Below are 24,201 nucleotides of genomic sequence, written 5' to 3'. Positions count from 1 at the left end.
GCCCCCTCCCCAAAGGAAGTTCCTTTGAATTTTTTCAAGTCTAGTCCCTTTTTGTTAATGCCTATTCTACAAGTATTAGGAGTTGGGGTCGCTCTCTCCCCCATTGACGAAGCCTTGGTGGTGCAAGCAACTCTTTTCAAAGGTACGATGAGCCATCCTTCTTTCTTTTTGGGGTGTGGGTCTCTTTCTTCCACTCCTTCTCCACCTATGGGCATCAATGCTGATAAGAAAGTTATTAAATTCTACCAGGGAAAGATGATGTGTGCTTTTTCCAAACCAATAAGATCCAAGACAGCTAGTGAAACCAAAACACCTAACACTTTTGGAGGGGCTCACTCTAGCATCCAATTTAGGGATTAAAAAACCTATAATGGAATTAGAATGTGGGTGGTTATTTCTTAAACTTTCTCAAAAAGGTTAAGTTCCTTAGATATCCTTTTATTAGTTGAGGAGGATATCAGCACAGGAGTCATCATCTCTTTCTTGCTGGCCCAGATCATCTAACCAGTTACTCGATTGATTGGAAACCAGAGATGCAAGATCACTTGAGACTTTCTTAGAGCATCCCCACCTTCTCTAGTTGTGCTGCCTATACTTTTGTTTATTTTCATCAATTTTTTTTCTTTACCTCTTTGTTTTTATAGAGCCATTTAGGTGTTCCTCATGTATTTTGGTTTTTTGTTTTGGACTTCACTATACCTATTTGTCCCCATAAAATTCCTTTTTTTTCTTATTAAAAAGAGTAAATTTCATTTACTTATATGCATGCGGACCCTCTCTTTTTCTAAAAATGGAACATATATAGTGTCTGTTAATATGGTTGCCTCCAAGTTTTGTTAATGAAATATTAGCAGAAAGATAAAGTGTTGCTATTATTTGTCATATCAATTAGTGATGCTGATAGAAAGAAAACCTTTTTTTTTTAAGGATTAGTGGTTTACAACAGTGAAATATATAGATGCCTTGTTTTATTACTCAAACATGATAATAAAAAATGGAAGGATATTACAAACTTAAATAACTGAAAGATCACTAATTGTGAATCAAGGGGCATTATGCGATGGAAAATTTTCAAACGGTACTAGTAACAAGCAAAAGTAAATTAGAGATCCGCACCTTTAGCCCCTGGCTTCCCTGAGGGAGATAACTATCACGTTTGACCCAAGCAAAACAATCCAGGTGACAAGAAAATTTAGCACGACATTCACCCTGATTTTTGTCACATTGGAATCCTACCTCCTGTAAACCACAAAGAAGAAATATAGAAAATAATAATTTTAGTCATGTACCATGTAATTCAAACTTAAGAAACACCAACTGAGAATTGAAATGAGAATATCTCCAAGCCTGGAAATCAAAGAACAAAATTGATGTAAAAACTTTCTTATCACTTGTAGAATTTAAAAATCAAACTCAAGTTTACATTTGTGTCAAACATTCAATCAGAATAGAACAAAGGCTCCATAATTGACTCTAACAGCACTTTCAAAACTTCTAAGGTCCCAAAGATCTATAAAATAACTCAAGAACCAGAAATTTTACACAGTTATTTTTATTTTTTTTATAAATTGAGAACAACGATTTCATCACATTGAAATATTAAGTACAAAGAAGGATGAGAAATCCTTCCAAGAAGTACACAATCCTCTATATAAAGTCTGATTAAAAAGGAGGATCAGTGTATATTAGTTCAAAAAGTCAAATCTAGCTACAATTCATATAAAATCTCCTACAAAAGAAACCATATGTCTAGCTCCACATTGTGCTAAAGCTACAAGTATTGTATTAATCCTAGCTATCAAAAAAAGGGAGAAGGGAAAAGAATTTTGTATGCCATTGGAAGGAAAAATAATAAAGATAAAACTGGAACATATGGAAGGCATAAACAATTAAGTATCCAATAGCAGTTAAATGCTCTAGTTTGGGAAATGGAGTATTGTGCAACACATATGAAAATATAATGCTTTAATATTCTGCAAGTTGTTCATCTTTCATGAAACTTTACAGGGAAAAAAAGAAGAGGCTGAAAAGGCAAAAAAATTAATAATCTGGATTTACAACTCTGGCTAAGGTACGTATGAAGCACCAATTAAACATACCTAACCACTAAAATGCATATTCAAAGCCCTTATCTGTGTCATTATGTGTTGCTGAAACTATTTTTCTTTTTCACATAAAGCAAGGTTTTGAGTTACACCACCCACCAAACAAACCCGGCTGTGAGCCATGGCATAAAATACAAGGCTTTCTGTTTTTATTTTATACTATAATCCTATACAAATAAAAATGTGAGAGAGAGAGAGAGAGTAACAAGTAAAGACACTTTCTTGTACATTTTAGAAGCACACTGTCACAGCAAAACAAAGAAACAAAATTGAGACTGTGACAGGAAGAATCCTGAAATGAAGCATTCAGCTCTGAATTCAAGGCATAAAATGGTTATCTTTGAATAAGCATTGGTGTGTGAGGCAAATAACTGACAAGGCTGCAGCTTAAATTGTAGAGTCTGAAAGCATTTTATAAACTACCTCATCCCTAAGATGGCCTTGAAATTCCATTTAAAGGCTTTGCTTAAAGAAATGAAATACATCAACGGACAAAAAATAAAACTTAACACACATTCTTGCATGATGACTTTAAAAAATAAAAGGCCAATCTCAAGGGCTGATGTGAGAAAATACAAGTCAAAGGAATAGGATACATACATCACTCATTTTCAACCCATGATGTGCAGCTCTGCTTTCCAGAAATGGCCAGTCAAAAAAATCACCATTGTATGTAACATAAATTCCAGGCTTGACCTCACGCATATGGGCAAACCACATTCTAAGAAGCTCTTTCTGCAACAAAGGCCAAATCATTAGAGCAAGTTAAGTATGTGCATAACAGACTAAAAATGTCTGAAACAATTAAATCAATGAAAATATAGTTACCTCATTTTTTACATTTGTAACTTTAAAACAACCTTCAAATTCAGGTTTTGGAGTATACTCCAACTCCTCTATATCTTCCCCAACGCACTGAAATAAATGCAAAGCAATTGAATAATTACTTCCCATTTTCAATACTGAATAATTCTATTAAAAAATAGATTGCAATTATCACTAGAGATGAAGGCAGCTTAACAGCAATGAAGTAAAATCTAAGGCTTCATTTGGGATAGATTTCTGTTTTTTACTGCAGCCAGAAGTTGAAGGCCAAGTCAAAGCCATTATTTTTAAGGGACAATATTAGTATTTGTTATTGTGCATGATATACATTGTGAGCCCAAATCTTACAAGCTTAAGCTTTTAGAAAAATTGGTAATTCAACATGGTATTAGAGCTTTGTTTAGTGGGAAGTCAAGTGTTCGAACTTCACCATTACATGTTTATTTAACCAATTTATTAAGCCCATGTGCAAGGCCAATGAAAGATACACATGAAGGAGGGTATTAGAGTGTATGATATACATTGTAAGCCCAAATCCTGCAAGTTTAAGCTTTTAGGAAAATTAGTTATTCAACAATATTCTAAAAGTTCCACTAAACATGGAAAAACTTTCTGCATAAGCCAAAATAGAGCATCTATAAGAAGTAACACTTTCCTAACCTCCATATTGAACTCTTTTTCAAGTCATGAGCTTTGGTTAACAAAGGTAGCCAAAAGGTATGCAAGTCTTCTTGAGCTTGAAAAAAAATTTTGACTTTTCATAAGTCAATCCAAACAATGTTTGTATATTAGAAAAACAGAGAGAAAAAATCAATGCCCTAAAAGGAGTTGCAAAATCATTCATCACAAGCTTAATGTGGCATGTTATATTGCTTCTCCCTAAGAAAAAATGGATCATGAATCCATGCTTGTTGAATTTTCTAGTCAACTTCTCAAGGATTGGCAGAAGACTCAATTCTTCTCTTATCCATTAAGGTAAGACCCTTTTTGAATCCAAGAAGACCATGAGGTATGTGTTAACTAAAAAAACAAAAAACAAAATCTGATGCTATAAGCATATATATGTTATTAGGGTTGAAGCCTCCAAAGAAGGGTGCCTTTTTGCAAGAGTTTATTAGAGACTTCCTATCTTCCTAGATGGCTAGTCAAGAAGCTGATTTCCTCCTATTTTTATACACAAGGAGAGGATATATTTTTCTCATAGCTTATTTTCTCTTGTTTTTCTTTTCTTCACAAAGAATTCCGTATCCTTGTTCTTCCTGCTCTAATATCAATAAATCTATTTTCCTATCAAAAAAGATATATCTTTTTTTTTATCAAAAACAAAATGTATTAGAATTGGATACAGAAAGTACATGAAAAGGATAAGAAATCCTACCTAGATTTACAAAAACTTATAACAAAATTGGGAGATTAAACCTTTTCTAAAAAACTAAAAACACTTGTACACACATATAAAACCATATGAGACTATACAACAAAAACCTCCCATCCCTTCATCAGGAATTAACATTGTTCCTCCGAATAGAAATCGAAACTATCTCCTCTCCTATCTAAACTAACCCTTATGACTTACACACCGAATGTCAATCAAGATGAACAACATTAAGAGGAATGCCCTTAAACGGCCCTAAAACAAGAGACTTAGAAAGATGGATAGAAATGAATTAGATCCTATAACGTCTCTAAAGTCCTCTACATGTCCTCAAAAATCCTAATATTTTTTTCCCTCCACACATTCCATATCGACATGAGACAAGTGATTTGTCACAAGACTTTGCCTCTAATGGAGCATCCCAAACCTCTATATGAGATGGACATCTTATCACATATGCTCCTAGAGGAACCCAATCTAGGCTGACTAATCTGAATAATTTTTCTCTAAAACACCACCATGAAAATGCTCATTGATGACATCAAACACCTACTAGGGGAATGTAGCAGTGGAAGTAGATTGTCTTCAGCCATGAGGAGGTTTTTCAAAGATCATTGATAAGTTGGGAAACTATATTTCAAGGGTCATTCTAAGACTCCATTGAAAACTCTCCAAGTAAAAATAGGGTCTGCTTTCATTTTTACTTTAAAAAAACATCAACAACCAAACAACTGAGAACAAAATGCATCTTAAACAACAAGACAAACCACAATTACAAGTTTCCAAGAGCCACCTCCAAACAAAACCATTTTCCCAAACTATACGAAATAATAACACTCAAACAAAGAACCAGAAAAGAGAACTAACCAAGTAAGAACAACTGCTCAAAGAATCAGAAAGAAATAACTGTAAAAAAATGAACTCCCATCCAGATTCATGTTCTCAAAAAATAACTTATCACTCCTAGAAATGAAGGTCTATTCTAACAGTAGGTACAAACAAATACCATCATCATTCTTACATTTGTCACTTAATACTATTCTATACTCATTTGACAGTTTCACATCTCAAGATAATGATTCAAGATGCCAATAATGGGGACAAAATGTAAATTGGAACATATTAATAAATGAATTTGTCAATGCAAATTTTTGGAACAGGGTGTTGTGGGTCCTAAGGGTGCTTTTGGCGAGGTGTTGCTTTTCTGGGATAACGGAATTCTGGAACTTCCGGATATGGAATTAGGAGAATTTTCAATTTCCTGCAGTTTCAAAAATTGGGAGGATGGCTTCGTTTAAGCTTTCATAGAGGTGTACAGGCCCACCTTGGGGAGAGATAGGGAGGATTCCTGGGCAAAGTTTGTGGGATGAATGTGGTGCATAGGAGGTGACTTTAATATGGCAAGATTCCTAGGGGAATGTAGCAGTGGAAGTAGATTGTCTTCAGCCATGAGGAGGTTTTTCAAAGATCATTGATGAGTTAGGAATTGAGTGATCTTCCTTTGTTAGGAGCACCGTTCACTTGGTGTGGGGGTTGAATAATCAATATTTTTCAAGATTAGACCCTTTTTTGGTGTTTGAGAGGTGGGAAATCACAACAGAGTGGTTCAAAGTTCTCTGCCAAATCCTATTTTTGATCATATACCTATTTTGCTAGATGGGGTTAAGCCGAGAAGAGGAGTTGTTTCTTTTTTGTTTGAAAATATGTGGTTAAAGGAGGATTTAATGATTTCATTAGAGGTTGGTGGATAATTTCAAAGCTCTCCTAGCTTCATATTGGCTACAAAGTTGAAAGCTTTAAAAGCATACATGAAAGCATGGAACAATGAAGTGTTTGGCAATGTGTCTATTAGGAAGGGGATTACTTTAAATCAAGTGGGATTTTGGGACTCTAAGGAGAGAGAAGGGCCCCTCTCTCAAGAAGAGACTAAAGCAAGGAGGTTAGCAAGCAAGGAATTTCGTAAGTGGGTCATGTTCAAAGAAGCATCATGGAGGCAGAAATATAGGGCAATATAGTTAAAAGAGAGGAACAAAAATACTAAATTCTTTTATAAAATAGCCAATGTTCATTAAAATAAAATAAAAATTCAATGATCAAGATTAAAACAAATGGGGTTTGGCTTATCAAGGAGAATGAGATAAACGAAACCTATCACAAAAAGGAAAAAATAAAAAATAAAATAAAATAAAATAAAGGAAGAGGCGGTATCAACTTTCCTCAACCTGTTATCTAAGACAGATGATTAAAGAACTAGATTTAAATGATTTGTTTTTTATTCTTTGGATGGGTAGGAAGTTGAATTTTGGAGGTCCCGTCTTCAAAAGAGGTGTTTACTACCATATCAGAGTTGAATGTACACAAAGTCATAGCTCTAAATAGGTTCCCTATGGCTTTCTGGCAATTTAGTTGAGACTTTGTGAAGCACAAGTTTACGGGGCTTTTCGGGGAATTTTATAACCAAGAGAGGTTCTAGAAAAGTCTCAATGCTACTTTTTTTGTGCTACCGAATAAAAGGGGAGCAAAGGATTTAAAAGACTTTACACCTTTTAACTTGATGGGAGATCTACAAAAAATCCTTGCCAAAGTTTTGGCAAACAAATTGAAGAAGATGGTAGGAAGAATGGCTTCTAAGTATCAAAATGTCATTATGAAGGGAAGAAAAATTTTGGATGCAATGTTGATAGCAAATAAAGTTATAGATTATATGCTAAAGAGTAATGCATGATGTGGTGTTTCATGCAAGTCAGACATCAAGAAGGCATATGATCATATCAATTGAAATTTCTTGCTAGTAATTCTTGGAAAGATGAATTTTAGACAGAAATGGATAGGTTGGATTAAATAGTATATTGCAAAGTTCTCGATTCTTGTCAATGGCACCCCTTCTAGTTTTTTTCAAAGTTCCATGGGTTTGAGGTAGGGGGATCCCCTTTCTCCCTATTTGTTTGTCATAGCAATGGAAGCATTTAGTTGTCTATTAAAGAGGGCCAATGATGGTGGTTACATATCAGGTTTTAGGGTAGGGAGAGAAGGATGAGAGGGAGGAGATATCCCATTTGCTATTTGTAGAGTATAACATTGTTTTTTGTGAGGCTTCTCAAGACCAAACAGTTCATTTAAGTTGGGTGTTCATGTGGTTTAAGTCATCTTGAATTTGAAAATTAACCTTGATAAGTGCAAGTTGATTATAGTTAGGAGGGCAAACAATGTAGAGGAGTTGTTAGTTGAAATGGGATGTAGGGTAGGCAAGATTTCGACTTCTTATCTGGGGTTGTCTCTAGGTGCATCTTTTAAGTCAATGATGGTGTGGAATGTTGAAAAGGAGAGGCTTTGGAAGAGGTTATAATTGTGGAAAATACAATATATTTCAAAAAGGGGAAGCATATTTTGATCCAGTGTACTCAACTAGTTTACCCATCAATTTCAAGTCTTTATTTTCTATCCTGAGAAAAGTTAGTAAGAGGCTTGAGAAAATTCAAAGAGATTTCTTATAGAAAGGTAGGGCTTTGGAGAAAAACCACATCTAGTGAAGTGGTCATTCGGGGGGGTATTTGAATATTAGGAGTTTTCCTCTTTGCTTAATAAAGCATTTTTGTGTAAATGGAATTGGCATTGCGCTAATGAAAAGGGGGTTTTTTGGAGAATGGTTATAAGTAGTATGCATAGGGAGGCAAAAGGGGGTTAGCAACCTTACAATGTGAGATGTGGGTATAGTGTTGGATTATGGAAAGCTATAATGAAGAATTGGGATATATTTAATAGAAAATTGTCTTTTATCATAGGTAATGGGAGGAGAGTGAAGTTTTGGAATGATAGGTGGTGCATAAAGGAGTCTTTGTAATGTTAACCAGAACTGAGATTGTTAAAAAAATGGTGGACAAGTGCCTTAGGAGAGGAAGAAGTCGGTTTGTGGTGGAGTCCAAATTGTTTGAGATTGTGGTTGAGGATTTGGGTGGAAAGTTGAAAGGATGTATATGGGAGAGAAGTAGGGGTTTTGCTTCTTGGATTAGATTTGGGGAGGCTAGCCTTCGTTATCTTTTGGAAGGCGTTGAAACCTGTTGTAGAGAGGTTGATGATCAAAGATGGGTTATTGAATGGATGAAGGGAAACAGAAAGTTTAGAATGGAACGACGGCTGAACAAGGCAGGGAGGTTCATCCTATGCTCTGTTCGAGATATAGAAGCAAAAAGATATAGCATTATCTTCCCTGAAGGGAAGGGTCAGGCCAGTGGCTGGAACTCTTTGGCCGTGAGGTTGAGAGGTCTTGGAGTGACCCCGTCAAAAGGATTAAAGTTCACCAATGTGCCAGAGGCTCCGTTGAAGCCGAAGGGAGTCCTGGAGGTTCAATGGAAGGAAAAGGGGGTGGAAACGAAGTCGTTTGCAGAAGCTGTTAAATCAACCCCGAGATGGGCGGGTGAGTCAGTGTGGTTAGAGGTAGGGGAAAAAGAGGTGTGTGGAAGACTAGAGCAACTGAAACATTGCCTGATAGGGAGGTGGGGTTCTATCTCAGCTCCATTACCTAAGTTGGATTACGTTAGGAACTGGACCCGTCAAAATTGGGAGGTTAAGGGGAAGTTGTCGATTTTCGTGTTAGGCAGGGGTATTATGATGTTCGATTTCGAGCTGGATCAAGAGGCTGAGCGTGTTTTGGCCAGAGAAAAAAGAAGCATTAAGGAAAATTGTCTTATCTTGGACAAATGGAACCCAGAGGTGGGGTGTTCCTGCAAGAACTCCATTGCCGTAGAGACATGGGTAAGGATGGTCGGGCTCCCACTCCATTTATGGAGTCTTGAGGTGTTCAAAAAAATTGGAGATGGGTGCGGAGGATTTATAGCAATGGATGAAGGAACCAAATCCATGTCTGAGATGCAATGGGCGAGGATTTTGGTGAAGCGTGCGGATTGGGAGGTCCCTAACTCTGCTCATATAGTTTTGGGGACGGGTTGCTTTTCTCTCCATCTGTGGTGGGAATCTGCACCTTGGTTCTCGCAGGTGGTGTCGACGGGAAGCTCCTCCGGGAAGGGTGGGCTAAGGGTAGGCGAAGAAGCTGCTGGGTCTCATCGGGTGGCTTGCTGTGGGAGTCAAAGGAAGAGGGTGGAGCAGTTGAGGTTGCAGGCGGAGGTACAAGACGTGGCGCTTGATGGAGGAAAACCACCCATACCTTCTAATGAGGCCTCTGCAGAAGAGACTGTTGAGAGGAGATGGTAGGGAGTCCTCTTCTATCAGTCTGGTCGATTTTGGTTGTGGGCTGGTAGGCCCATGCAGTGGGCCTAGTTGTGGTCCTTTAGCTTTAAGCTGTGGGAAGGCCCAAGACTTTAGTCTTGTAAGCCGGGTGGTTTTGGGCCGGGATCCAAGGCCCAGTCCCCTAAAAGGCAACTTAAGTTTCAGAGAGAGGGTGTCGGGTGAGGCCTGTGGGCCTGTTCAAGCTGTCGCAATGGGAAAAGGGGCCTTTTATGGAAACGAGACCCCAATCTCGCCTCCTAGGGCTCGGATTTTGAAGTCACCATCCAAAACCAGGGGCGCAAGTCGAGACACAAGCGGAGAAGCCGACCCCCTCGTCGGGTTGCCGAGAGACTCGATGATGCTATACTCCTCACAGTTGATGGATCGGGGGCTCTTGACTGACGAAGCACTTTGCGATGAGGCTTCCAAGTATGTCGATCTCTGTTTTATTCCTTTGGGGGGTCGGGATCTCTTTTCTCCTTCTCCTTCTTCTTTCAGACGGGTTACGTTGAATGAAGGGTCCTTTGGTGTTTCGGCTTCTAAGGTCAACGAAGAGGAGCAGACTCCGTTGAGTATCATTCTGGCTGACGGTAGCAATAGGGTGCTAGCCTCTAAGGAAAAGAAGCCAGTGGCTGGAGAAGGTTCGGGAGGGGAGCTTGAGAGGTTGCTTCAGGATCTGGATAGATGTCGGTGGCACGATGGTTGCCTGGCGAGGTTTAGCAAATTCTTGGGCTTCTCCACGGAAGGTTTTGAAGGCGAAATCCTGAATTTGCTCCTAAGGACTACGAGAAGAAGAGAGCAAAATTTGAAGAAGGGCTTGTCAAGGACCACTAAGTTTGATCGGGAGTTGAAAAAACTTGAGTGGTCTATTAATTATAATGAGGCGAGAAAGGAGAATTCTGTGGTCAGAGAAGGTGGGGTTAGAATCTCGACAGTTAGATGAAGCTAAAGAATCTATCTTGGAATGTCAGAGGGGCTAATGACAGAAATAAAAGGAAGGTAATCAAGGCCCTAATCAAATCGCAAAAAGTGGATGTGGTGTGCTTGCAGGAGACCAAAATTCAAGAAATGTCCCAAGGGGTTATTCACAGTCTTGGCGTGGAAAGATTCTTAGGTTGGGGAGATGTGAATGCAAGGGGGGCAGTTGGAGGGGTGGTGGTTTTTTGGGATAAGAGAGTGTTGGAGTTAGTAGGCCTCGAAGTGGGAATCTTCTCAATCTCGTGTCGGTTCAAGAACTGCGATGATGGGTTTATGTGGTTCTTTACGGGAGTCTACGAACCTACTTTGAAAGGTTATAGAGAACCTTTTTGGGAAGAGTTAGGTGCAATTCAAGGTCTGTGGTCTGATCCCTGGTGCATCGGTGGGGACTTCAATGTTATTAGATTTCCCAGTGAACGTAGTAGAGAAGGGAGATTGTCTGGTTCTATGAGAAGGTTTTCGGAGGTGCTAGATGAGCTAGCTTTAAGAGACTTGCCTCTTCAGGGGGGTCCTTAAACGTGGAGTGGGGGGCTGAATGGCCAATCCAAGTCAAGACTGGATCGTTTCCTGATTTCGGAGGATTAGGAAAACCATTTTAGTGGAGTGTCTCAGCGCACACTCCCAAGGCCTGTGTCTGACAATTCCCCAATCCTGTTAAATGGGGGTGAGGTGAGGAGAGGTCCAATTCCTTTTTGTTTTGAGAATATGTGGTTGAAGGAGGAGGGATTTAAGGAGCTTCTGAAGGGCTGGTGGCAAGGTTTTAATTACAGTGGATCTTATAGCTTTGTCCTCTCAGAAAAACTAAAGGCCTTAAAAGTTAAGCTGAAGAATTGGAATAAGGAAGTCTTTGGTAAAGTGGGGGTGAACTTGAGGATGGCTTTGGACAAAGTTTCTTTTTGGGATGATCAGGAGAGGCAGAGAGCTTTAAACGAGCAGGAGTTAGAGGCTAGAAAGGAGGCCAGGGAGGAGTTTAAAAAGTGGGCGATTATGGAGGAAATCTCGTGGAGGCAGAAATCAAGACAAACATGGTTGAAGGAAGGAGATAAGAACACGGGTTTCTTTCATAAGATGGCAAACTCTAACAGTAGAAGGAATTGTTTGAAAAAGATTAAAGTCAATGGTAACTGGCTCTCAGAAGATCAAGAAATTCAAAGGGAAGTGGTGAGGGCCTATCAGGACCTGTTATCGGATCTTGATGACTGGCACCCGAATATGAGCAACATGGAGTTTGATAGAATTGGGAGAGAGGAGGCTGTCAGGCTGGAGGAGATGTTTTCCTTGGAAGAGGTGTATCTGGCCCTCTCAGAGCTGAATGGGGACAAGGCTCCTGGCCCGGATGGATTTCCCATTACTTTCTGGCAGTTTTGTTGGAATTTTGTCAAAGACGAAATAATGGGCTTCTTTAAGGATTTTTTTGAGAGGGGGAAATTTGTTAGAAGTCTAAACTCCACGTTCCTGGTTTTAGTCCCTAAGAAAGGCGGGGCTGAGGATTTACGCGACTATAGACCCATCAGCTTGGTGGGTGGTCTGTACAAGATTCTCGCCAAGGTAATAGCAAATAGGTTGAAGAAGGTAGTGAGTAAGGTGGTGTCTCCTACCCAAAATGCCTTTGTTGAAGGAAGGCAAATCCTTGATGCAGCGTTAATTGCTAATGAGGCCATAGACTCGCTGCTGAAAGGGAATGAAGCTGGTGTGTTATGCAAATTGGACCTAGAGAAAGCTTATGACCATATTAACTGGGATTTTCTGAAGTCAGTGATGCAAAAAATGGGTTTTGGGGAGAAATGGGCTGGTTGGATCAGGTGGTGCATCTCCACTGCTTCCTTCTCAGTTTTGATTAACGGTTCGCCTGCGGGTTTCTTCCAGAGCACTCGAGGGTTAAGGCAAGGGGACCCCATTTCCCCCTACTTGTTTGTCTTAGGAATGGAGGCCTTAAGCTGCCTCATTAACAGAGCGGTTAGGGGGGGCTTCCTAACCGGCTGCAGGTTAAGGGGTAGGGGTGGAAATGGGATTCAAGTGTCTCACCTGTTGTTCGCGGATGATACGTTGGTTTTTTGTGAGGATTCCCAAGATCAAATGGATGTTCTAAGCTGGCTTTTAATGTGGTTTGAAGTCATTTTTGGTTTGAGCATCAATTTGAACAAGAGCGAAATTCTACATGTGGGAAAAGTTGAGAATGCTGAGGTCTTGGCTTCTGAACTGGGATGCAAAGTGGGTTCCCTTCCCTCCACTTATTTGGGGCTGCCTCTAGGTACTCCTCACAAATCGGTGGCTGTGTGGGATGGTGTGGAAGAAAGGATGAGGAAGAGACTCGCTTTGTGGAAGAGGCAGTTCATTTCTAAGGGGGGGAGAATCACTCTCATTTGGAGCACTTTGGCTAGCATGCCGGTCTATCTTATGTCCTTGATGCGTATTCCAAGTGTTGTAAGATTGAGGCTTGAGAAAATCCAAAGGGATTTCCTTTAGGGTGGGGGTGCGTTAGAGAAGAGGCCTCATCTTGTAAAGTGGGATGTGGTTCACTCTCATAAAATGAAGGGTGGCTTGGGGATTAGAAATTTTTCTATCCTCAATGGGGCCCTGTTGTGTAAATGGAGCTAGCGCTTTGCGGCTGAAAGAGAGTCTTTTTGGAAGCTTATTATCAGCAGGAAGTATGGGGAAGAAGGAGGAGGGTGGATCTCTCGTGAGGTTAGGGAAGGCTATGGGGTGGGGTTGTGGAAGGAAATTAGAAAGGAAGGCGTTCTGATGTTTAAAAACGTTTCCTTCACTATAGGGGATGGTAGAAGGGTGAAATTTTGGAAGGACATTTGGTGTGGAAACATTCCCCTATGTGAGGCTTTTCCTTCTTTGTTTGCCTTTGCGGTCTCTCAAGATGCGTGGGTAGCAGATTGTTGGGATTCTATGGGGGATGGTATCCTTGTTTCTCTAGACCATTTAATGATTGGGCGTTGGAGGCGGTGGCGAGTCTCCTTTCGTTCCTTCAAGGAAAGAGGCTTATTGTTGGGATGGAGGATAGAGTGTTGTGGAATGCTTCTAAGAATGGGATTTTCTCTGTAAAATCCCTTTACAATACTCTTGATTCTGGTGGTGCAGTCCCGTTTCCTTGGAGAATCATATGGAGCCCTTGCGTGCCTACTAAGGTGGGTTTTTTTGCTTGGGAAGCTTCTTGGGGGAAGGTGCTAACCCAAGATCAACTCAAAAGGAGGGGCTGGATTTTAGCAAACAGGTGCTTCTTGTGTTGTGATGACGAGGAGACAATAAATCACATCTTTATTCATTGCCCCAAGGCGAGGGTGTTGTGGAATCTTGTGTTTTCGTTATTTGGGGTTAATTGGGTCCTTCCGCTTATGGTTAGAGACACTCTCATTGGTCGGTCCGCTTCCTTTGTGGACAAGAAGCGTGGAAAGACTTGGCGGGCAGCTCCCCTTTGTTTATTTTGGACGATTTGGAAAGAAAGAAATAGGATAGTTTTTTATAATGAGGCTTTGTCGATCCAAAGATTGAAAATCTCCTTCGTTTGTAATATTTTCTCTTGGTCTAAGACTTGTTTAGATGGAGAACCCCGCTCCTTAATTAACTTTGTTAATTGGTTGGGTTCTAATGGAGGGTTGGTGAGTGTATGCTTCTTTGTGTTTTTTGTAGTGAGGCTTCTCGTGTATGCTCCCTGTATGCTTCGGGTTGCCTTCTTGCTCCCTTCTTTTAATAAAATTTTCTGTGTTTATCTATCAAAAATAAAAAATAAAGGAGTCTTTGTATGTCCAATTTCCATCTTTGTATGCTTTAGCCTCTTCAAAAGAGGCTTGGGTAGTGGACTTGTGGGATGGTCAAGGGAGAGGGGTCAATGGAATCTCTATCTTTCTAGAAATCATAACGATTAGGAACTTGATAATGTAGAGCAATATTTTGCTAAATTGCACAGAAAGATAGTGAACAAAGAGAAATGTGGATGGATGCAAGGAATGAAACCTTCTCAGTGAAGTCTCTTTATGTTGCTTTAGAATCAAGGAGCTCACCATCTATTAGCCCAAGGGTCCTCTTAATTGAGTTTTGATGACTACAAAACAAGGTTAAGGTCACTAACAATTCAAATCAAGTTAAACTTTTCCAGGTTCATTTTCGAAAATTTAAAGAAGGCTTAAGCAATCATGAAAGAAGATCAATAACTAGAAGAATTGAGTTGCTTTGAAGGCTTAGAGTGACCTAAGACTTGTTGTAAGGTTGCTACTTGTTGGTGCACTTGAGTCTAAAATTTTTTTTTTTTTTTTTTTGATAGGAAATGACAAAGAGATATATTGATAGAAATAAGAAGTACAAGAGAAGGATGAGGAATCTTCCCACCAAAGAAAAACTAAACAACAAGAATATAAAAACAAGAAGCTACAATGTAAAAACAGACAAACTCTCTAGGCTAGACCATCCCGTTGGTGCTACACACTGCTAGCCAATTTAGTTGTAACACATTAAGGGGAATGCCCTTAAAAACCATGAAGCAAAAAACCCAAAGAGAAGCAAGGAAGTGAATGGAATCCCATAGATTCTCTGAATTCCTTACTTTATCCTCAAATATCCTCGCATTTCTTTCCCACCACACAACCCAAATTAAAGCAATGCATGTAGTTTGCCACAAAACTAACCCTCTTTTGGATAATCCAAAACCTTTATAATTGATGGACATCATGTCAAAGATGTTTCTCGGGGGAACCCAATTCATCTTGGCTAACTGAAATAATATGTGTCACAACCCCATCGTCAACAAACAATGTAAGAAAAGGTGATCTGCTGATTCTCCATGCTTCATACACAACTTACAAATGTCTGGACTAAGAGCTTTATAGGGTCTTCTCAATTGTAGCTAGTCATTAGTATTTACCTTCTTGTGTACTACTAACCAGACGAAGGGCTTGACTTTAAAAGGGACTTAAGAATTCCATACAAACTTAGTAGGGACTTGAGTCTAAAATTTTTCATGCACTTAACATTTTAAAATCATTCATCTTTGAACTTAAAAATATCAAATTTTATCAAAAATTGGATGATTTATTGTTTCCAATGAAAACCTTGAGTCTAATTCTTCTTAAACCTGTTTTAAAAGGTTTTAAGAAGTTGGAGGCTTCTAGGCTTAAAACGAGCTTTTAACGCACTTTACAGTGCAATCAATTGAGGAAAAGAGGAACCTGTTAAGCCAGTTGGGCTCAATCGGTAGAAGTGCACTATGCACACTCTCTCTTATCCAATAGCCTATGCTCAACCTTTGAGGGTCTGAATCCCAACAATCACTTACCAGTGCATTAAATGCACAACGGCTAGTAAACCAATCAAATCGGTTGCTCAACCAGTCAAGCCCATTTTAAAGGGTCCCTAAGTTGGAAAACTATAAGTTGAAATATTTTAGAGCGTTTATTAATATGAGAACTAATGCATTCAATTGAAAAACTCTCTTTCTTCTCATTCAAAGCTCTTAAAAGTGCATTCACTTCTAAACTTGTCAATTATCTCTTGTGCACCTTCAAGTCCCTAGCTTACTTTTGTATTAAGAGCTTAACTTGCTACTTGGATTGGAGTTCATAAATCCACCTTCATTAACTCTTGTGAGAAAAATTATTCAAGTGAGATTGATCACTTGAAGAGTTTGTAAAAGTCCATTGGAACCTTCAAATCCAAGTGTAGACATTGAAGGCTTATGGTTCAAGTCTTAAAGCTAGTGGAACCCTCACTCGGTTAGGAGCTTAAAGAGAGTGGACATAGGTAGTTTGTCGAACCCTATAAAAGAGTTTACAATCTTCTTCTCTCAATCTCTTATTATTACTCTTTAATTATTCATTGCCCTCTTCATAACTTAAAATTGATTATTTACAAAAAAGGTTCAACACCCAATTCACCCATCTAGGGTGTTTATTTAAAATTGAATTAGGTTGTTTTTACACCTTCTTTTCCAATAGTCATTTACCATCTAAAGTAAGTTTCCTTGCATGGGAAACTTGTTGGGGAAAGGTTTTAACTCTTGATCAGCTACAAAAAAAGGGATGGACCTTGGTTTATATGTTCTTTATGTAACACGGAAGAGGAGTTGATAGATCACATTCTCCTTCACTATCCCTTGGCAAGGGTTCCTTGGCAGTTGTTATTTTTTTTGGTTGTTATTCCTTGGATTCTATAGGCCACAATGAGAGAGACTCCGTTAGGTGGCATGGGTCCTTCGTCGGTAAGAAGCACAAGAAGTTCTAGACAAGTGCTCTTTTAAGCATCTTTTGGACTATTTGTAAGAGAGAAATCAAAGATCGTTTGAGAATGAGCAGCAGACTATCCAAATTTTGAGGAGCCCTATCCTTACTAATCTTTTTTTGTGGGTAAAGATTTACATAGGTGATGGCACTTTGTCTCTAATTGATTTTGTTGATCGATTGGGTTGTTGGTAAGAGAGGGAGCTGTTCTTGGTTTTCCAGCCTTGGTTGTTCCTTGGCTTTTTTGTCGTTTTCTTGGCGCGCTCTTCGTATATTTCCCATGTACCTTCTGGCACTCTTTCTTCAGCACATGTTTATAATATCTCATCATTACTTATCAAAAAAAAATTTGTCAATGCAAAGCAGTTAATAAAATTTTGCCTTATGAAGTTAATGGCATTAGCCACAGAGATGAACAAAAAAAAAAAACTGCCATTCTAAAACATGTAAAGATGATCAAGTCTATTATAAGCACCTCTCTGTTAATTATCAGGTAGCCTTGCCCATCAACCATGTATGAGATCATCATTACTAAATCATATTCAGCATCTGGAAATTTTAATGGAAGCTTCGTTGTCTCAATATCAAATGCACACACGTGAACTTCAGCACGTTGCAAAAGATCAGTCCTCCTCTCTAGCATAACACCAGCACTGGATACATTGACATCATACCATTGCCCGCATCTGACATCTGAATCATATGAAATTCCCATTGTGAACAAATGAAATAGGCAGGCTGATTATAGTTTACAGAGAAAGAGAGAGAGTGCAATTTTGTTATCTAACTGAAAAAGCAAGAAACTACCTTTGTCAATGGCAAACCGAACATGATAAGGAACGTCATACTCGCGGAGATCAACAATATAATCTATGAAATCTTGAGTTCTTTGTTTACTGCAAGTCAATCACCAAAAACATCTCAGTATGAAGAAAAAGATTCCCACTTACACTTATACGTAAAAAAGTTAACAATTTAATAAAATAAGAAATTAAAAAACATAAGAAGGCTTTTTCTGCTGGAGCAGCAATCTATACAACACCACAAACATTAATCCCAACTACATGGAGTCAATCAAAATAAAAGATGTAAACAAAGAAAGTGCCACTGCATGCCAATAAATCTGGAATCGTTACTATGGAGCCGTACCTTTTCCCTGTCAATATGGATTCATAAGCTTCTGCAGCATCAAATTTCGCCCGGTTTCTTTCAACAACATGCAGAAGATCACTCTTCACGTGCATTAATTGTTGAACATTATCAAAAGATATCTTTAGATAAGATTTGCATAAGCCAGACAAATGGTTTTTCTGTCATGAGCATACAAAGCAATTAGAACACCCTTTTAGGAGAAGTTTAATCATGCAAGTTTGGCATGAACAAATACATTGATGCCAATAATGGGAATGCTGAAAACAAATAAATGGAGACAGGCCATGACAAACCATATTGAAAACATTTAGAAGGTAACATATTTTTTTTCGATAAGTAAACATCAATATATTAGCAAAGGCAAACGCCGCAAAGCATACAGGGAGTATACGAGGCGACAAAGGCCAAACAACAAAGGAACAAAACAACAAAAACCCACCAGCCCTCAACTGGAGGCTATCCACTCTAGGAAACCTATAAGGGACCGGGACTCCGCACCATTATACAATTTTGCCCACCCCCACATATTACAGACAAAAGAATACTTAATTTTCTGAATAGCTAGCTCCCCCCCCCTAAATGCTAATCTATTCCTTTCCTTCCACACCGTCCAAAAAATAAACAACGGTATGGATTTCCAGATTCTCTTCCTCTTTTTGCCCACAAAGGGACCCTTCCAGCTGGTAATTACCTCCTTTACAGTCTCTGGAAAGACCCACTGGGCTCCAAACATACTAAGAGCCATCCCCCACAGCACACTAGCCACTGTACAATGTATAAGAAGATGACTAACATTTTCCTCATCACTACCACATAAGTAACACCGGTTAGGGATTTGCCATCCTCTCTTTTGAAGCCTATCAATAGTAAGAATCCTCCCCCAAGTAGCTTCCCATGCAAAAAACGCTAACTTGGAAGGCACATTCTCCACCCAAATGCCCTTTTTGGGAAACAGAGATGTACTATGGCTGGTCAACAGTCCATACACATCCTTGACACCAAACTTCCCATTTTTTCCCCCCTTCCACACGGCCAAATCCTCCTCCAAATTAATTCTTTGATTCCTTAGGATTTGCAACAATTCGTCCACCAAGGCCAGCTCCCAATCATTGAAACTTCTAAAAAACCTTAGGTTCCAATCACCTTGGCCAGCATTCTGGTCCCATAAGTCCCCCACAGTGGCACTTTTTTGGGCAGCCACATTTAGAAGGTAACATAAATATAAAAGAATATTCAGGAAACAATTATTCCCACATAGGATGATTGATGCTTGAGTTGTATAACACTAGAAAAGTTGTAGTTAGGAAGCAGATAAGTAAGGAATCCAACTTTGAGCAATAATTATACAATTTAGCATTTTTGCTAAGATAATGATTTTGTCATGCATCACAAAAGGAAAGTCAACCAAAATTTAAAGTCCTTATATGTTTTGTAATCACTTTGTTTTTTTGATAGATATGTTTTGTAAGCACTTTGTTGTTCAAATTATTTTAGATAAAGGGCGAAGATGCACCTGGCTTTTCAAATGCTAATTTTTGTCTCAGTACAACTCTGAGTAATCTAAATACTTCATTTCAGGAATGCGTCATTTGCTTATCCATCCCACAAAAAGGAAAAAAGAAATTGAGCAGAGGTAAATCAAAGGCCCTAATTCCCATCATCCCTGCTGCCATGAACCTAGGTACGAAATCTAGATTCTTTTTGCTTAAGAAATGAGGCCAAGCATTGGGATCAAGGTCCTCTTAAAATGTCAAACCCAAGTTTCTTGCAACATTGTGGCACATATAATGCTCCTTCTAAGGATCACAATAAACATATGGCTACAGGCCAAGCTGTCATAGTCCAGTACCAAGCGGACCAATATCAGCAAGTTTTGTTGCATATGACTTACCTGTATGAACTCAATTATTTTCCTTTTAAAAATAATAAAGAAATCCTGGATGGAAGACTAATCATGAATTTCTTATTTGGCATTTTTTGGTTTTGGGACCAGACTGGCTCCTCTCTTGAATTTAGCAAGTGGTGCTAGATGATCTAGTGCCTGTTTCAGGTTATCTGGATCTTCACACAAAAATTTTTAGTAGTCCATATACAACTTCACTAAATTTTGAGCATGTAATGTTGTTGAAATCTTTGCAAAAAATTACAATAGTTTAGATGCAACTTCTCTATATTTCAAGCATAAGATGGGATGGATGATAATCTATTCTTGTGGTCGTTGTTGCTGTATGTTAAACTTTTTGTGTATCCTTGAGGACCAGCACATCCAAATCACTGTATATTAGTTACTTCCAAGTCATGTGTACCACTCTGAAGGGATGCCTCATTTAATAGCATCGACACTACACATGCACCATATTCTTTTTTATTAGTTGAGATTGGTAGATCTCAACATGTCATTAAAGAAAGAGTCTATCAAAAAAAACATGTCATTAAAGAAAGAGAGAGTATTTACACTCCAAAGAAAAAGTTTTATCAAAATTGACTGAAACAATTTCACATCTTTCAGAACTATTACTAGAAAATGGCATACCATTAGTATTAGAAGACTGAGAGGCATATGAGACTTCTGAAATAAAACAACTGGTGAACAACAATATAAACCTTTAGAGCAGTTCATAAATTTGTGAAGGATTTTGACTACCACAAGCAATCAAGTCCTTTACAAATATGATCAATAATAGTTGGAGAAGAAGAGTAACTAGCAATGAAAACGTGCTATAACTTCAGGCAAAAAATGAATTCATCCCCATGGGTATTAAACACTAATTGAGAATTAAAATGTTTCACTCCCACTCAATTGCCCAGCACTTTATTTGAGAATTAAAATAAAAGAAGAAATTTATTCCACCTCCGAAAAGACCAAAAATGTTTCAATACTGAAACATAGAATGTTCTTCTTATATGGACAAATTTTTTTAACCAGAAGTTGTAATTTAAAAAGTATGGCTCCTGCTCTTTCTCATCAAGCAACTTGACTTTTTCCAAAGTCCCCAAAAGTAGTCTAGAGAAAGACTGGACAAGGCTAGAATGTAAAACGTTACAAGGTAATTGTCAACAGGGCAAACAAAACAAACATATGGCACTTTAAAGATTTAAATGAAAGGAGAAAAGCTAATGGTGAAGGAAGAATATTAGCTTACTAAATCGAGGTCCTCTTTATACATAATCTCTATATCCGCAATCTGACCTTCATAGCGTCGTCTCAAATATGCCTCAACATCCATTTCCATTTTATCCTATCATGTCAAATCATCATCCTAATTATCAACAATACGACATAAGAAAATCCTAATCAAGAGTTGACTCTGCATACAAAATGATTTTGCAGAAGTGGCGATCAAATTTTACCTTTGTGGCTGCATAGAAATAAGGACGAAACTTGTACTTTGATTTGAAAGAAGAACCATCCTATTGTAAAATTAAAAACCCATTAAACAATTTGCAAAATCAAGGAAGTCACAATGAAATAAGGATTTGCAGTTAAATTCTTTAGCAACTGAAACACAATAAAGTTAGAGAAACTTACCTGAGAAACAAAATAAAGATCAACGCAGCTGTAGACCTTGTGGGTCTCTTCATCCTCCCAAGATGACTGCAGATTACAACAATGCATCCACGTTTTCCATATAACAGTATTTGCATTCAAAATTAAGAAAACGTTAGGTTCACTTGATTCCTGAAGAAATATAAAAATGAGAAAGTAGAGGAAATAAAACTTTGAATCTTCCGTAGACTATTTATTGCTTATTTCGGAAAGGGAAAAGAAAAGATAGGGCAAGTTCAGTTCAAGGTTTGAAAATGGTTTGTTTTAACATTTGGTGTGCCCTCGACCCAAGTAAGAAAAGAAAAGAAAAAAAAAAAAAAAAAGTTTTAACAATTCATAATTAAAAACAGATTAAAAATACTTTTTTTCTTTGAGAATACAAAAAACTGCATTTTCAAAAGACTTTACAGTCACAGTTTTCAAGGAAATCAACTTTGCATTTTGAAACAACATAACTCATCTTGAAACCCAGCCCAGACATCCTAAGACCTAGTTATTCTTTTCTCTATATTTCTTGGTTTTTTCTCCTTTTTCTCCAAGACCAAACAGACCAAACAGTAAATAAGTGGAATTTCAGCAAAATTGGGAAACAAAGCGTGAAAATTCAGGCGAAATAAACATAAGACCAGAAATCAGTCCCCGAACGTTGTTAAGACCAATAAAGCATCAAAAAATAAATCACTCGTCAAAATTCTGACCGTCTTCAGTGGCTAGTGCCCTACAACTCACACTCCTGTTTCTTTTTCCTTCATTTTCTCGGCAAGCAAACCTCAGATAAATGAACGTTTTAGGAAAATCATAGTATGAGATAAAATAAAATTTCACAAATTAAAAAATAATAATAATAATAATAATTGACTCACGGATGCGAAGGTGAGCAACCAACCGAGGCGCTTTTCGCCTTCGGAGAAGAGATCCAACCCTAGCTTCGACTCCACTTCCTCTTCGGCATTTCGGATCAGCTTCTGTTTCTTGTGCTTCCACACATCTGCGCGATCTCGCCTTCTGATTTCGCCGCTCATTCTTTCAGATGAAGAAGACAATCACACTGTTTCAGAGTAGGAGAGAGGGATTGCAAAGGGCTGCTGGTATTTGCATCCTCTACTGGATCCTGCGGCCTTTCCCGCGCTTTTTTATTCTTTATTTTAGTTTTTTTTTTTTTATTCACTATTTTAATGGCGAAAATGCCCTTCTTCGCAGAAGGGAAAAATGAGAAGTACACGTGGCTGTGTCAAGTCTGTAACCAATGGCACGCCCTCATATTAAATATGTTTCGTAAGTTTTTGACGGAAAATTGTTTTCTGAATTTGCCTTTAAAATTTTCCATAAAAAGACTGAATATGTTTCAACAATGTCTTTAGCAAGTTCTTTTTAAAAAAAATTCTATTTTGGTTTTATAAAAACAATTAATTTTCATTTATATAATATTTAATTAAATATAATTCCATTCTTGTTTAAAATGAAAATAATTTTATAATTATAAATAAATTAAAAAATAAATATTTTTAATAAAATATGAATTGTAAAATAATAAAATCATAACTATATTTTTTATGAAAAAAATATATTATTTTAGTATATGTTACAAAAAAATATGGACATTAACATATCGCAAAAGCATAATTATTTTTTTGTAAATGAATAATAATAACTATTAATAATATTTTATTTAAACTGAATTTAAAAATAAATCAAATTTAAACTTTTAAAATACTTATATGAATCAAGTTTTTCATCATATACACGTATTTATTACTCAATTACAAATAAAGTATCTTAAAATGTTTTGATTTAATTTATAATTAAATTTATCAATTTTTAATTTCAAATTCTTCATAAAAATTAAATGATTCATTAAAAAATTTAAATTATTAATTATGTCTCATTTAATTTAAAATGTATTTATCTAGTGAGAAAAATTATAAAATATAGTTATATGTATGGAAGAAAGAGAAAAATCATGATCGATAATGTATTTGTTTTAATCTATTAAATCTATTTTTGAATTTCAATTTATTTTTAAAAAAAATGATTAAACTCGTTAATAAATTCAGTATAAAGTATCACTTGATTTGACGTTATTTCTTCAATGAGAAAATTTATAAAAAAAAAAAAAAAAAAAAAGTATATTCAAAAGATAAATAAAAGTCATTGTAGAGAAATTTTATCCATAGTTAATTATTTGAATTTCAAGTTATATCTAAAAATTATTGGACTTATTAATGAATCAAACTTGTCTCGTTTAATTTAGAGTTTATTTACCTAATGAAAAAAGGAAATTAGAAAAATATGATTTTTTGTAGAAGATAAATAATAGAGTTATTTTAAATCAATTTTTATTCATAAATTTATGGTATAATTGATTTGAGTTTTACGTTGTTTTTAAAAATTACTAAACTTGTTAATGAATTCAGGACATGCTTGGTTTAAAGTAGTTATTTAGTGAAAAAAAAAATACAAAAATATGATTATTTACAAAGAATAAACTAATCAAGTCGTTCAAAATAAATTTTGATTTACAAGTTTCTAATGTTAAGTTTTGTGATTTTTTTTGTACCAATTAAATTAGTTTTTAAGTGTCAAATTATTTATAATAATAATAATAAATTTTATGTATAAATTATAATTTGATTTTGAATTTATCTGTTTAATAAAAAAACTTAAAAGTAGTTAAAGAAATTCAGAAAAAAAAATATGTAATTCAAATAAATATTATATTTTAAGATTTTTTTTTATCAATATTGGATCATAAAGAAAGAAAATTAATGATAACATGTT

At 37.1% G+C, this 24,201-nt stretch overlaps 1 protein-coding gene across 2 annotated transcripts in view; it reads right to left on the bottom strand.

Moving 5' to 3' along the window:
* Positions 1–22,543, bottom strand: part of LOC100241432 (DNA polymerase epsilon catalytic subunit A) — an 86,833-nt gene extending 64,290 nt beyond the window's left edge. For both annotated transcript variants that reach the window (XR_786089.3, XM_002269884.5), the window contains exons 1-10: positions 22,287–22,543; positions 21,406–21,471; positions 21,228–21,287; positions 21,020–21,115; positions 17,874–18,034; positions 17,532–17,620; positions 17,200–17,417; positions 2,934–3,020; positions 2,706–2,840; positions 1,117–1,239 (exon numbers count right to left, since the gene is read on the bottom strand). Coding sequence is in view for 1 of the 2 variants with exons in the window: in XM_002269884.5 (XP_002269920.2) it covers positions 1,117–1,239; positions 2,706–2,840; positions 2,934–3,020; positions 17,200–17,417; positions 17,532–17,620; positions 17,874–18,034; positions 21,020–21,115; positions 21,228–21,287; positions 21,406–21,471; positions 22,287–22,445 (1,194 nt within the window). In the remaining variant the exon portion in view is untranslated. The remainder of the gene's footprint in view (positions 1–1,116; positions 1,240–2,705; positions 2,841–2,933; positions 3,021–17,199; positions 17,418–17,531; positions 17,621–17,873; positions 18,035–21,019; positions 21,116–21,227; positions 21,288–21,405; positions 21,472–22,286) is intronic.
* Positions 22,544–24,201: the final 1,658 nt, after the last annotated feature.

Source organism: Vitis vinifera, chromosome 6, assembly GCF_030704535.1.
Source record: "Vitis vinifera cultivar Pinot Noir 40024 chromosome 6, ASM3070453v1".
NCBI lineage: Eukaryota > Viridiplantae > Streptophyta > Magnoliopsida > Vitales > Vitaceae > Vitis > Vitis vinifera.
Note: the sequence above shows the minus strand (reverse complement) of the source record. Positions and strands in the feature narration are given on the sequence as shown.